General features: G+C 51.7%; 5 protein-coding genes across 5 annotated transcripts; 4 read left to right on the top strand and 1 right to left on the bottom strand.

Moving 5' to 3' along the window:
• Positions 1-199: 199 nt before the first annotated feature.
• Positions 200-1,157, top strand: N7533_000523 (uncharacterized protein; the record flags this gene model as incomplete). The annotated part of the gene is made up of 2 exons (XM_057097173.1): positions 200-493; positions 552-1,157. 2 exons carry the CDS (start codon positions 200-202, stop codon positions 1,155-1,157), a joined length of 900 nt encoding a protein of 299 aa, XP_056965666.1.
• A 784-nt stretch (positions 1,158-1,941) lies between these two features.
• Positions 1,942-2,403, top strand: N7533_000522 (SRPBCC family protein; the record flags this gene model as incomplete). The annotated part of the gene is made up of 1 exon (XM_057097172.1): positions 1,942-2,403. One exon carries the CDS (start codon positions 1,942-1,944, stop codon positions 2,401-2,403), a length of 462 nt encoding a protein of 153 aa, XP_056965665.1.
• A 358-nt stretch (positions 2,404-2,761) lies between these two features.
• Positions 2,762-5,925, bottom strand: chl1 (DNA helicase; the record flags this gene model as incomplete). Its single annotated transcript, XM_057097171.1, has 10 exons — positions 2,762-3,053; positions 3,082-3,470; positions 3,544-3,714; positions 3,774-4,083; positions 4,166-4,473; positions 4,530-5,165; positions 5,246-5,424; positions 5,505-5,595; positions 5,714-5,727; positions 5,781-5,925. 10 exons carry the CDS (start codon positions 5,923-5,925, stop codon positions 2,762-2,764), a joined length of 2,535 nt encoding a protein of 844 aa, XP_056965664.1.
• Positions 5,926-6,592: 667 nt separating this feature from the next.
• On the top strand, positions 6,593-10,819 carry N7533_000520 (uncharacterized protein; the record flags this gene model as incomplete). The annotated part of the gene is made up of 11 exons (XM_057097170.1): positions 6,593-6,767; positions 6,808-7,538; positions 7,597-9,047; positions 9,612-9,688; positions 9,744-9,770; positions 9,845-9,854; positions 9,911-9,923; positions 10,008-10,050; positions 10,108-10,170; positions 10,251-10,696; positions 10,787-10,819. The coding sequence occupies 11 exons, from the start codon at positions 6,593-6,595 to the stop codon at positions 10,817-10,819; spliced, it is 3,069 nt and encodes a 1,022-aa protein (XP_056965663.1).
• A 1,062-nt stretch (positions 10,820-11,881) lies between these two features.
• On the top strand, positions 11,882-13,680 carry N7533_000519 (putative spindle poison sensitivity protein Scp3; the record flags this gene model as incomplete). Its single annotated transcript, XM_057097169.1, has 2 exons — positions 11,882-12,253; positions 12,364-13,680. The coding sequence occupies 2 exons, from the start codon at positions 11,882-11,884 to the stop codon at positions 13,678-13,680; spliced, it is 1,689 nt and encodes a 562-aa protein (XP_056965662.1).
• Between the last annotated feature and the right edge of the window lie 290 nt (positions 13,681-13,970).

Here is a 13,970-nt window from a genome sequence, read left to right as displayed (position 1 = left end):
AGTTCGGGGCCCCTTCCGCAATCCAGTCCCCCACCTGGAGTTGGACAATCGCTCGGTCTTGACAGAGTGCGAGCACGAACCGAGACAGAGCCGTCATTATTAATCAAAGCGATATATAAGTGATAGGAGGTAAGCTCTATCTCATAGCAAATAGAAACCACTCGGTCAATCACCCTACAGTTCTCAAAATTGATACAACATGCTTGTCTTGATCGCTGGTATCACCGGCTTCGTCGGTCTGCCGTGTTCCAGGTCCGCATTTGCCCGCGGCTTCAAAGTCCGCGGCCTAGCCCGCAACATCGATAACCTCCCGGAAGACGTTCGAAGCCGACTTGAAGGCTTCGAGACGTTGTCGAGCCCCTATGACGTCGCTGCAATGGACCGAGCTACCAAAGGCGTCGATGCCATTATCTGTGCCTTTGCTGCAGTTCCGGAAATGTATATGGAATCGCAACTGCTTCTAATCAGAGCAGCAGAGAGAGCGGGCGTGAAGGTAGGTAAAAATAGCAAACCTCTATCTAGGCACACGGCTAAATGATTTGTTTTAAAAGATCTTCCATGCCACCTCATGGAACTATGACTGGACGCTTGCTCCGGGTTCGCACGAGTTATACGATGATATGCGGGGCTTTTCTCACCATGTGGCAGTTAGTTCGACCATCAAGCCGATCTATATGTTCACCGGTGCGATCGCAGAGTACTACTTCAAGCGTAGCCCGTATGATTGGGACTCGGAAACCAAGACATTCAACTTCCACGGGCCTTCGACATTCCCCACTCGGTACACCACCGCAGATGATATTGGAAACTATGTTCTCGAGGCTATCACCGCCCCCAATGCTGCCGATGGAGGCTTTGTTCGAGTCCAGAGCTTCGAAGCCTCCCCCGAAGACATTGCCAATACATACAATGCTGTGAGAGAAGGCCGTGTCACTGCTAAGCTTAATTGCTTAGGCTCAGTGGAGGACGCAGAGGACAAGCTAAATGAGGGAAGAGCTAAATATGGGAAGAGCGGTTGGTACAACTTCATTCGATATGTGTATCAGTATCATATCCCAGCTCGTTCTTGGGATTATGAGCCGGTGGATGTTGCGCGCTTTCCAAATGTCAAACAGACAAGCTTGGAGGAATTTTTCCGCGGCAATCCGGACGTGTAGTTAACACATGTTAAGATGACTCGTCCTTCTTGAGTCTCGACAGATCGTATTGATTCGGTCTCGTCCTCCAACTGTTTTAGGGAATGATCAAAAATCTCACAAGAATAACTTAAAGTCTGGTTATTGAATATAGTATATTCTTGCTTCATATTGAGTAATGGCTCTAATAAGACATGACCTTGAAGTTGTAGATTTTAGCAATCGTATTTGAAGCTTGCTCAGGTGAAGACCCCCACAACAATAGGAAGATGGTTATTCTTAATATGGATACAAGCACATGGTAATATAGAGAAAGTAGCTAACCCGAGTAGACGCTTACTTAGTTCGAGCCTAGGTAGATTAGAAGCGGTGGTTACCTTTGGCACTATACCATCGCTACCAATGAATACATCTTTAACGATCTATAGGCTGAATGGCCCAATGGCCATGAAGAGTAATGTCATTGGTGTTTACCTTCCTAAGGTTCCGACGAAGTGGGTCCTTGTTGACGGACGGACGGACGGACGGAATGCAGAGCGTTCCTATGGCTTATGTCCGGAGAGTCCATGACGAGATCGACCCGTGGAATTAACCTCATCACGGACTTTTGGTATCAATGCCGAGAGAGAAGCTTAATAATGTTAAACAGTTGAAGATTTCAGTAATCGAAGACTCAGAACCAACACGAGCTTTAAAAGGGTAGATAGCACGACGGTTGGCACCTCATCTCTACTACTTCCCCAATCATCCCGATATCACTCTGAGGTCTTCATCAGTCGAACTATCTCACTCCACCTTCAACAACATGTCCAACTCATCTCTGGTCCACTACACCACCGTCACCCGCGACATCGACGCACCCATTGGCGAAGTCTGGGGCCTCGTGGCGGGCTTCGGCGCCGAAAAGGCATGGTACCCAGGCGCCAAGTCGGTATCTCTCGAAGGATTTGGAATAGGCAGCGTCCGCACCTTTAACTACGTCTACCCTGCCGGCAAAAATCAGGGCCAGGAATATACATTCTCTGAGGAGCTTACGGAGTGTGACGCCTCTAAGCACTCGATGACTTTCCAAGTTCGAAGACCCGATTACCCCGACATGATCGCCTTTGGAACAACAGTCTTAGATGAGCTTGGGCCTAATAAGACCCATTTCCGGTGGATCGCGGAGGGTTCGCCTTTGCCTGATGAGTTTATTGGGGTTTTGCGCGAGGACCTTAATGAACGTTTTGATGGGCTTATTGTTGCCATCGCCAACCAGCTGGTTTAGGGCTTGAGAGATTGATTCTTGAGAAAGGAGGGAGGCAATGTCCTTTTGGGATGAATTGAGGGGAAGCTATGTCTCTTTATATAGTATTGATATACTAGTATCGTTACCAGCCAGGCAAAATGAAGAATACTAGTATCAATCCGGCGCCCGGATAAAGAGCTCTAGTGCCAACAGACGGCCCTCAAGTACGTGGGCCAGATATTATCCAGTATCTAGGTATATATGCAGTTCAGTTCCCGAGGTCAGTGTTGACTAAATCATGCGCGCGAGAACTATAGCGAAAAGTAACCTTGTTTTGGTATCCGAAATTTGATCCTGATTTTGAATTGTATTTAAGTATAATCCCACCCTTCGCTTTCTAAAGCGAGTTATTCTTCTCCGCAAAGAACTTAGAAAGTCGCTGGACAGTCATCTGAGCTGGCCGAGCCGTCGCCGCCGAAACAAGACTACCTTGAATCCACCCAGGCAACTTACCCTGAATGCGCGGGGTTTCATAGCGGCGATCAATCATCACGATCGCAGCATAATCATTAACATGCCGAATAGCTCGCCCAATACACTGATTCACAGCGCGCATGCAAGCATTTTCATAAAAGTCCTTCCCAGCCGCAGTGGCACGAGCTTTTTTTCTCCGACTCTGATCCCGAGTGCTGTTTGTAGGTTTTCTCTTCAATGTACTTGATTTTAGCCTGCCAGACAGCGCTGCGGATGTTGGGGAACGGTAGTCCAATTATGAAGACGCCTCGGCCCAGTTTATCGGAGAAGTTGATTCCTTCTGAGAGTTTTCCTCCGACCACGGATAAGAGTAGTGCTCCTGAGCCGGATTCGATGGCTTCGGTGTACTCTTGGAGCAGTGTGTCGGTGGTAGTGACTGCTTCGCGGGACTCGTACATGACCTTCTTTTTCTTTTCGATCAGACTGAAGGTTGTTTGGCCATTTCCGTTTGGAATGGGTTTCTTCCAGACATTCACCACTTGGCTCAGGTAATCGAAGCTGGGGAAGAAAGCGACGACGCCATCTGGAATGACTTGACACAAAGTGGCGATCGTTCGTCCTAGATCGGTAATCTATGTCACTATTGTCAATAATGGAACTTGTAGAGTGACCGGGAACTGGCTTTATGATTTCAGGTTCGCCTACCATTTTCTCTGACCCTCGAGCCTCGTAGGTAAAATCGAATTCCGAGCCCAGCAGCCCTTTTGTTAGAGATTGTGCAACCAAATTTTTCGATGGAATAACGTGGCCGTAACTGAAGGTATCCAATCGCTCGGGTGGTACATATGAGAACAAATGATTCATGTAGTCCGTCATCTGGGAAAACGGGTTAGTATCTCACGAAATTCTCCACCAAGTCGCGCTTTCAAACTAACAGGAGACATAGTTCCACCGGCCAAAATGACCGCCCGAGCATCCTCAACAATTTCCCGGAAGTGATTGGTCGGGTCAAGAAGCATGTATTTCAACAATACTCCATCCTGACCCTTCTGATAAAAGAGTCTCCCTTCCTCTGACGGATTCATCAAAGGCAAAAGAAAACTCTGAATATGAAACAGAACCGGCACCGTCGTCCGATCTCTCGTCCGACTACCTTGGCCCTGACCCTGACCTTGGCCTTCTTGAGTAGACTCAGATTCAACATACCCATCCACCTTCCTCGCCAACTTACTTTCCTGAAGATACCTCGAAAGCTTATACGGATTAATCTGATCAACGCCCTTCCCAGCCATAAGATCGGAAAACCGCACCGAGCCTTCCGACGAACCCCCCCTTTAAGGCAGTCTGCGCAATACCACGCAGATAGCCCGCAATCGAGCCGACAAGCCGAATAACCTGGGCCAGATAGCTGCGATTTTTGCCCTTGAGGCGCGTTTTGAATTTGCGCGCGTAGGTTGTTAATTGGGTTGTGGCTGTTTCGAGTTGCGAGAGTGAGACGGAGACGGAGTGGATGCCGGCGATTGCGTCCATTAAATTATGCGCTTCGTCGATGATTACCACGTGGCCTTTTACTGAGAGGTTGAGGGCTTCGCGGGCTGAGCGCTGGAGGAGAAGGGGGTATGGTAGTGTCACGATCTGTAGTATTGTGTGAGAGACTGGGGTCGGATTCATGGGAAGGTATAGGTGCTGACTTCGCTGTGCTTGATGACGGAGCGGGATGCGTAGTATGGACAGATACCGACTTGTTGTCCGACTTTGCCGATGTCTTCGATGTCTTTGACTGTTGCCAGGGTGTGATCGCGAAACTCCAGCATTAGGGCTTCGTCGTCTTTTGATGGGAGGAAAGAACATTTCTTTTCGGCGGCGACGCCTGGTTGTTGGAGGTCTAGGCATCGCTCGTTGATTGCGGTGCTGTTCCCCAATGCTTGAACCTTGGGGTTAATGCAGAGGTTCTTTCGGGATCCTAGGGAGAGATGTTTGACGCGTTCTTCTAGCGAGAGATCGTCTTTGCCTTCGGCTTCGGGGTCGCTGGGGATACTGGATGGGAAAGCGACACGGCGGAGCTCTCCTGCGAATTGACTGAGCTGAGAATGGGTCCTTGAGCAGTAAAAGATCTTGACCGAGTCATCTTCATCATCTTGTTCCGGTTTTTGCGATGTAAATTGTCCCTTATACTTCTCTAGTAAAGCGAGAGTACTAGCGGAAAGGCCGTCCACTCCGGCAGATTGGCTTGTCTTTTGCCTTTCGTCGGTCTCACTGTCGTAGTCGTCCAGAACGAATTGTTCATCATCGTCGGGAGCTGACTTCGCTGCTGGCTCTTCTAGTCGCTGTTGAATGGTTGGTCCGGGCTTGTCTTCCAGGTATATGCATTCCGGGGTAATTAATAACAAAGCGATGTGGCTCGTACCTGTTTCTTACGCGGGCGTTCTTGGGTGTCTTGGGCCTGCTTCTGCTTCTGCTTTAGGCGCTCTTCGTCTTGTTTGATCTTTGCCAGTCTTGATTCAAATTGTTGTCGTTTCTCTGCAATGGTTCGTCGGGAGTCACGCTTGGCAAATTCGATCATCCACTCCGGCTCATCATCGTCACCTACACCCCATACCAATATGAGACATGACGCAATAGGGGGTAGGAGTTAATCTCGGATCGGATGGAGTCTGAGTACATACATGCGGCCTGGTCCAATGTTTCTTGAAAGGCCTGGCGCTTGTGATCTCGAAGCCATGTCAAAGAGCCACAGATGAGACTCAACGATTTACCCTGGAGTATGGGGGCTTAGTCTGAGCATTCCAAGATATTCAACGGCAGCAGCAGCAGGCACTAATTGGAATCGGTATGACGATAGCCATTCACTTAGTGGCTAGTGGGGGCCACTTACGGTACCTGCACCCGCTGTCAGACCCGGAGCAATCAACCAGGGGGGGGGAAAGGCAAAAGGCACTTACCAGTCGGAGATTCGAATACGGCGACTTTACCATCTTCCAGACATCCGTACAAGGCCTGCATAAATTGCAGCTGAATCTCGTACGGAGTAAATGGATGATGGAAATCCTGCGTGTCCATGCTCATGTCCGTCATGTTCGTGTTCATGGCGCAGGGCTGTGGAGATCAGCGCGCAGTGTTGGAAAATCGAGGGAGATAAAAATAAAACGTTGGGTGGAGCCGGTAAGGCTCCAGGAGAGACATGCGGTGCTCCAGTGCGGTAACCCTCAGGGGAAATGGAGATTGGGGCTGAGCGGGAGTTTTCGAGTTCTTTGTACACAGTGTACTACTAGTAAGTATGGAGTATTCCAGGTAACCCGTGGACCACATGGAATAATCCGTGCTGAGGCTGGAGTATAAGGTAAGAAGTGCGGCATCCGGGATTGCCTCGCGTCGGAATTTGTATATAAATACTCCGTATTCCCGTTTCAGCTGGAAGTCTCCAGGGCTGACACAGGTCGTCAATAATCAAGGTGATCATAATTTCGACTAGAGTATTACTATTAATTGGTACTACATGACTACACTACTTACCTAGGTACTCCACTGGCATACATAGGTAAACAATTTCCAACGTGGGGACTACTAGGCTCTTGGCAGACGAACTGTTAATTCCTTTTGTTTCTCTCCCCTCCTTTCAAATCTCCCCCTCCCCCATACTTCACTTATTTACCTTAATTTCTACCCCTCTTCTTTTGAGTGGACGCTCTTCCACCAAGAGCCTTTCCCAGGCCCCGGTGATCTTATTTGATTTTATTCAATACCATTCCATACCATGAACAGACCACCGCAGGGTCGTGGTCCCCCGCCTCGAGCGGGCGCCGGTGCGACTTGGTATCCAGGGGGCCAGGATGACTTTTACATGCCAGAGGTCATCTCCCCCCTCGCCTCAACGGTAAGAGACATGATTCATTTCTCCACCTTCACCAAACTCCTTCAGAATGCCGCGGGTGAGAGTACTGATCCGTCCGAGCAGGGTGATGCCTGAAGTGCCCGAGAACATGCAGGATAATATCGCGCAACTCGAACATCATGCTCGCGACCCCCGCCGCGCCCAACAACCTCCTGCGCCCGTCCCCTCGCAGTATCGCTCCCAATTCCCCGAGCGAACTTCCTCCGCTGCCTCCGTCCGCGCACAACCGCAACAGGCGCAGGCCTATGACCATGGCGCCTACGCGCAATCGGCCACTTATGATACCATGGACCACCCCAACTTTTCTCCCTTTCCTGTTTTGCGAAATCCCCCTCCCAATGTCCCTCCGACCGACGAGCAGCGGGAAGCAAACCTAGAGCGCCATCGTGCCGCCATTCTCTCCACCACCGATCCCGAAGTCCAGCTCACTTGGGCCCAGGATACCTTGGCCTTTGTTGAAGTCGCCGCGCAAAATGAGGACCGCCTGTCCCTCACGCAGCCGCCGCGTCCCCATACACCTCAGGTGGAACGACAGCTCAAGACTGATGCGATGAACATCGTCAGCTTCCTGGCCGAGCAACATCACCCCCACGCCGAGTTTATCAAAGGAATGTGGTTGGAATTTGGCAAGTTCGGCTTCCGGGTTGATCGGAAGGAGGCCTTCCGATGCTATTCCAGAGCTGCAGAGAAGGGCTATGCTCGTGCAGAGTATCGCATTGGAATGCAGTTTGAAAGTTCCGGAGAGCCGGAGAAGGCGATTCGACACTACGAGCGGGGTGTTGCAATGTCCGATTCTGCTTCATACTATGTATGTCTCCATTGTGTCCTCGTTGCGATAAATATGGAAATACTAATCAGATATCTAGCGCCTCGGAATGATGATTCTTCTTGGCCAGCATGGCCAGCGCCAGGATTTCCAGCGAGGACTTGAGTGCATTCGTTTAGCTGCTCAATCCTGTGACCAGAATGCGCCGCAGGGTGCCTACGTATATGGTATGCTTTGTGCTCGTGAGCTTCCTCAAGTCAGTGTTCCGGAGGCCTTCTTGCCTGCCGACCTCAACACTGCGCGCGTCAATATCGAAAAGGCCGCCTTCAATGGATTCGCCAAGGCGCAAGTGAAGATGGGTGCCGCATATGAGCTATGCCAGCTTGGTTGCGATTTCAACCCCGCACTATCGTTGCATTACAATGCCCTTGCAGCACGCCAAGGGGAGCCTGAGGCAGAGATGGCCATCAGCAAGTGGTTCCTGTGCGGACATGAAGGTGTCTTTGAAAAGAACGATGAGTTGGCCTTTACATATGCCCAGCGTGCGGCCCAGAGTGGTCTTCCTACGGCCGAATTCGCCCTGGGATACTTTTACGAGGTCGGTATCTTCGTGCCGAGTGATATTAAAGAGGCCCGAAGCTGGTATGCCAAGGCTGCCGCCAGCGGAAACAAGGATGCCTCTGGTCGAATCGACAGCATTTCGCGCTCCAAGACTCTCTCGCGGAAAGACCATGAGAAGGTTGCGATTTCTCGAATCAAATCAACACGTTATGTTGCTCACCAACGCGGAGGATCTTTGGAAGCTACCCCCGAAAACATCGAGATGCCAGATCCCTCCCGCATGACCCTGTCCGATCCTCCCTCCTCTGCTGCGCCATACCCGGATCGCCCAATGTCACGCCCTCGTCCCCCGGGCCAGCCCAATTACCAAATGCCCGACCCACGACCCAGTTCGGCATTTGGCGTCAACCCAAACTTGCGCAATGGTCCTCCAGGTCCAGGTTACGGTGGCCCGCCTGGCCCTGGCTCCCGGACTCCATCTTATGGACAAGGTCCACCGATGGATTATCGCCGCCCCGGCCCTGGTACGCCACTCAGCGCGCCTGCAGGGCCGATGAGTCCCCCAGGCAGCATGATCAGCCCTACTGGAACACCCCGGGTAGACATTGGGTACTCTGCGCCTGTTCCGCCACCGGGTGGTGACCGACGTCGTCCTACCCGACTCGAAGGAGTTCCGCCAGATCGCAAACCAGTGCGAACTCCCGTCTCCGCTCACGGCGGCCCTCTTCCATCTCCACGAGGCCCCGGCCCAGCGTCCCCTCGCTCGACTGGCTCGCCTTCCTCGGGCACATTCCCCCCCCACGCCAGGAGTCCCGCCTGCCATCTAGAGGATCGGCATCTTCTACACCCCAGCCGCAGCCGCAGTCAGCACCGCCGACCCAACGGCCCCCCGCCGCTCAGCCGCCAAAGCCATCTGCCCCCGCGCCCAGTAAGGGCCCCAAGACCTTTGAGGAAATGGGCGTCCCCAGCGCCAACAAAGACAGTGATTGCGTACGTCCCTCGAGCCTTTATCTTCCCTTCCCCCCAGTCCTTTTGCAAAGCAATTTCTGACCTACTTCCTCTAGATTATGATGTGATACCCCGGGCGAGATCTAGTTCTGGATTGGATAGGATTGGTGGGCGTTTTACATCTTGCATTCTCATTTTTTTATATGACTTAATCCCGGGGTATTTTTCCCAAAAAAAAAAGATCGGTTCAGGTCAGGTCAATCGCCGTCCGGGAGGCGTCTGTGTATCGCGTCTTCGCCGTTTCCTCACATACCTTGCATTTACGCTCAGAATTTTCGAGGCCTGCGAGCCTTTGGACATATGGTTGGTTGATAGGCTGTATTGATTTGATTTTCTAGACGCGAGGCGTAAATCGTTATGAATTACCATGCTCTATAAATTCCATCGTGTTTGTCCCGTAGTTGGCTGTGTGTAGCTTTGCTTTGCTTTGCTTTGCTTTGCTTTGGCTGACCTTACGTGAGCCGGGTTCCCTGTAAGGTGTAGGGTTGGGTCAGGCTGCCTCACTTGGTCCTTACCTTATCGTGTTTGGACCTCCACTCCATCCAGCCTTGTCCATATACTTCATGACAACATGGCTCCTCGTAAAGCCAAAGCTGATGCGAGCGCACCGGGAGGCGGAGACGGTTTGTCCTGATATTGACTCCGGCTTCCTTCTCTGCAGGTGCTAACATTGGGAAGATACCGCAATGGTCCTCGCCTATCTACGTGAGTCGGACGAGTCGAGTTTACTGACTGCTGTTATGCATACACTGAAGCCAAACCTGACTGACTGACTGTAGTCGAACAAAAGTACGTTCTTTGAATTCTACAATACAAGTGACCATGCTGACTTGGTGTGGGATTAGCCGTCCTTACTCGGTATGTCCATCAGAAGAAATGAGGCAGAGCAGAGCAGATCCTCGGACGCGGTAAACAAAGTCCTCACCATGTAATCCAATCCAGGCAACCGATATCTCAACGAATCTACACGCCAAAGTATCAAAAGGTACCGTACCTTGGACCCGCAAACAAAAGCAAAATCAACTTACCTAACCCAACACAGCCCAAGCCATCAAAATCCTGGCAAAACTAGCAGACAAGGGCGATCTCACAGCCCGAACAGCCGGTCTGTCATGTCATAGCATATCATATCATGTCATTGCATAGGACTCCCTCGCCACAGCAAATCCTAACTCACTCGAGCAGGAAAACAAATCGTCTACCACACGCCGCAGAAATCAGACTCCACCAGCCCCGAAACCATCACTCTGATAAAATCCGAGACCGAAGACCTCTCATCCCAGCTCTCCGCACTGAAAGCGGAGGAAAAGAAAGTGCGGGCTTGTCTCTCGGCACTGCTGTCTAAACCGAGGATTTCGGAATTACGCGATGATATACTGCGTCTCGAGGGTGAACGGGTGGAATTACAAGCTTGTCTTGACAAATTGAATGGCGAGGACACTGCCACTGCCACTGCCACATCTGGGGCTGGGGCTGTCGATATATCATTATCACCGGAGGAAAGGGCGCATCTTGAGCACGAGTGGAAGACCTGGCATCGACAGGCTACTCTCCGGCAACGGATTTGTGGGGATATGTGGGATCGGTGCAGTGAGGTTTTGCCTGAGAATACGAGTTTGGCGGAACTCTGGGTATGTTTGTACCTTACCAGCAGGGATAACATAACCATCCCCACCCCAGCGTATTTTTATTGACATTGCCACTGACTTGAACGTGTGCAGGAGTCTTTGGGGCTTGAAGGCGCGCTCCAATGAGAGATTGTCGGGTATGGAAGCTACATACAGTTGCGGGCTAGTTTTGGCTCCACTCATTTCGAACGGCGTGATTTGCCCTGCGGCTCGGGAGGGCTAGGCATGGCCTTTTTGTCTCCGCTGGGGCCTTTGCTAGTTAACTGTTCTTTTTAGCACGGTCCTATTGCGTGAGCGACTGTGCGGGAAATGGACTTTACCCTAGGTTATCGGGATTTGATGGGACTGGGACTGGGAGCCGAAGATCGGGGGCTGCGAGGAAGGTTACGTAAAATATGGATTATGAGGTGATGATTTGAATATTAATATCAAGACTCTTTTCTACTACTACTACTAATATATTATGTTGGCCCAGTTTTGGATGGGTTGGTATGTTGAAAATAAGTATTTGGTACACTTTGCTGGAGACATGGATACAGTGGGACTTATCCAAGATATATCTGTACGTTTCCTTTTCTGCGCATTTTGAATCGGTTCAAGTTGGTGCACGTATTTGCTAGTATTTTCAAATTACTAGTATTCAATCACCAGTAAAGAGGTAGTGGTTATGAGGTTCAACTCGAATGATCGCCTAGCGTTAGCCTTATTATATAGTGCGGGAATGGCACGATTAACTGGTTGCGAGATCGCGAGATCGAATGCTCTTTGGGTGTTTACCAATTGAAACTATAGACAGGTATCGTAATAGCTCGCCAGTGTCGCCACATTAGACTTCCTACTACGGAGTAGGCAATGTAGTTATGTGCCTTGGCCCGCTGGTATGGAGGCAACCGGGGCGAACCGAGACCGCACATCATCAGATGAACAGTGCAGATGGCTTGCTCGGAAGACCAGAACTTGAACCAGAACTAAAACTAGGACTAGGACTAAGACTAGAACCCTGGACAAGATCGGTCATCTGTCTGGATCTGATCTCTTCCTACTACTACTACTCTTCCCATACACTCCTCGTCTACTCCGTAGGTCTCCCACTCCACCGCTGATCTCACCAGACACCGCCCCCGCTGGATTCTTCCCCTCAAATCCCCTCCAACCCCTCCAACCTCCACCTTCCCCATCGACTCGGCGATGCTTACGGCCTCTCGCCCTCCTTCTTCTCGTTCCAATCCTTCCGAAATGAGAGGCCGCGCACCCCTTGCGGTGCCCTCTGGCCTCCAGAATGGCCACTCACGAACCCCGTCGAGTCTTGACATGGCTCGCAGTCCGCCCAACCCGAGTAACAAGAGTAGGTTCCCCTCACGACACACGACCTCGATTCTACTTCCTATTTCGTACCTTTTCCACCCGGCTAACTCTTATGCTTCCTTCTTCTCCGCAGACACCAAGCACGTTCCCTGCAAATTCTTCCGCCAGGGTGCCTGTCAGGCCGGCCCCGCTTGTCCGTTTCTGCACTCGACCGATACTGCCATTGATTATGCTCCCTGCAAATACTTTTCCAAGGTGAGTATTCGAACCTTGGGGGACCTCTGGGACCTTCTTGGAGGACTCGATATGTTTCAATCATTTCAATCTGCCCGAGTACTGACCGGGTTCGTTTCTCCCCGCACTAGGGCAACTGCAAGTTCGGCGCAAAATGCGCTCTCGCTCACATCCTCCCCGATGGACGACGGGTAAACCGACCCAATGCTGGTGGTGGTGGTGGCGGCGGCGGCGGTATGGGAATCGGTGGTGGTAGTCATCTGAATCTGGGTGGCCGAGTCAACCCGCAGGCCTATGTCAACCAAGACTCGGCCCTGACGAACTCGGTCCTGTCGCAGCAGCGCATGAACGGCCAAGAGCCCCGATACACCGCACAACTTCCCACGCAGGAAGAGCTCACCGGCCAGCCAGCGCCCAACTTCGACTCTATCCCCACCATTGACGCGGGGCTGGCCTCCGATGCCGGCTCTAACTACGGATCTCCAATCGACGAGTCGCGATTTCCCATGTCGCCCAGCGCTCGCCATCTCACGGCCCTCGATGCCCCTCTCCCAGCCTCGTTCGACAGCCAAGGTATCTCCCATGCTGCTCGATACGGTCCAGTGGCTGCTTCCATGCCTTCGAAGTTTGGCCTTGAATCTCCGCCGGCACAGAGAACGGGCCCTTCGGACCCATTCCGAAACATCCGTGATGTTGGATATGGCTCCAGCTTAAGACGACCCTCTTATAATATTGGCTCCTCCCCTCCAGCACAGGAAGACTCACTTGGTCACCGGGCCTTACACTCGGCGCGCCCCGTTCGACCGCGCATGGTTTCGTCCAGCGTTCCTCGACCTGCGGCCCTGGACGATTGGGATGAGAACTTCCCCATGGAGGAAGATTATTTGCCTCCTACCTTGCGTGACGATGTCCTGACGCCGCAAGAAAAGTTGCGCCGGCTTTCCCGGACCGACAATGACATTGGTTCCCACCGCGATATCGGTGGTTTCGGCATGACAAGCTCTAGCTTCTCCAAAACCGGCTCACCTCTGGCATCCAGTCCATCTCGATTCGGCGCGCTGTTTGCCAAGCAGCGACAGAGCAAGGAGGATGGTTCCGTTGGGTCTTCCTTCCCTCACATTGGCTCCCCGCTCCGTGAATCTTCGTTGAACCCGACCAGCCCTAGTCTGGGTCCCATTGGCAGCCGTGCATCGCATGATGGGTCGCCATTTGTTTCCAGCCCCGGTCGACAATCATCCATGTCTATGATTTCGGAGCAGCTGAGCGGAATGTCTCTCCACCCAGGCTCCGCCCGGCACTCTTCAGTAGCTCCCCCTCGTCTTGACCGGACCATTTCCTCCCAAACAATGACAACCAGCAAGATCAGTGAAGAGGAAGAACAGAGCGACTTCCTCTTCTCCATGGAAGAGGAGGAAGGCAACAAGCGCAACAGCTCCTCTGACGCTTAGTCCGCCTTCTCTCACCTTCTGCTTCTTCTCTTTTTCCTTACCCTTTTCTATCACATCATGACGACACGGACCAAGCGGCGTCCAACATTCTGGGACATGTTCATATCAAAAAAAGAGGTCATTGGAGTTTTAGGCACAGCACTCGGAGCATCGGAACAAAAAAAAAACAAGATTTTCGCTTGGAATCTTACGCAATGGCTCAACCCGGCATCATTCCTGGCTGAATCCCGTCCTCTTACGCGCACCTTTGGCGTTCAAGTTTTTTTTGGCGGTCACAGTTACGGTTTCCT

The sequence above is a fragment of the Penicillium manginii genome (genome assembly GCF_028828005.1).
Source record: "Penicillium manginii strain IBT 31320 chromosome Unknown utg000001l:1.0-3466041.0:1.0-3467806.0, whole genome shotgun sequence".
NCBI classification, from domain to species: domain Eukaryota; kingdom Fungi; phylum Ascomycota; class Eurotiomycetes; order Eurotiales; family Aspergillaceae; genus Penicillium; species Penicillium manginii.
This window is presented reverse-complemented; position numbering and strand designations above follow the sequence as displayed.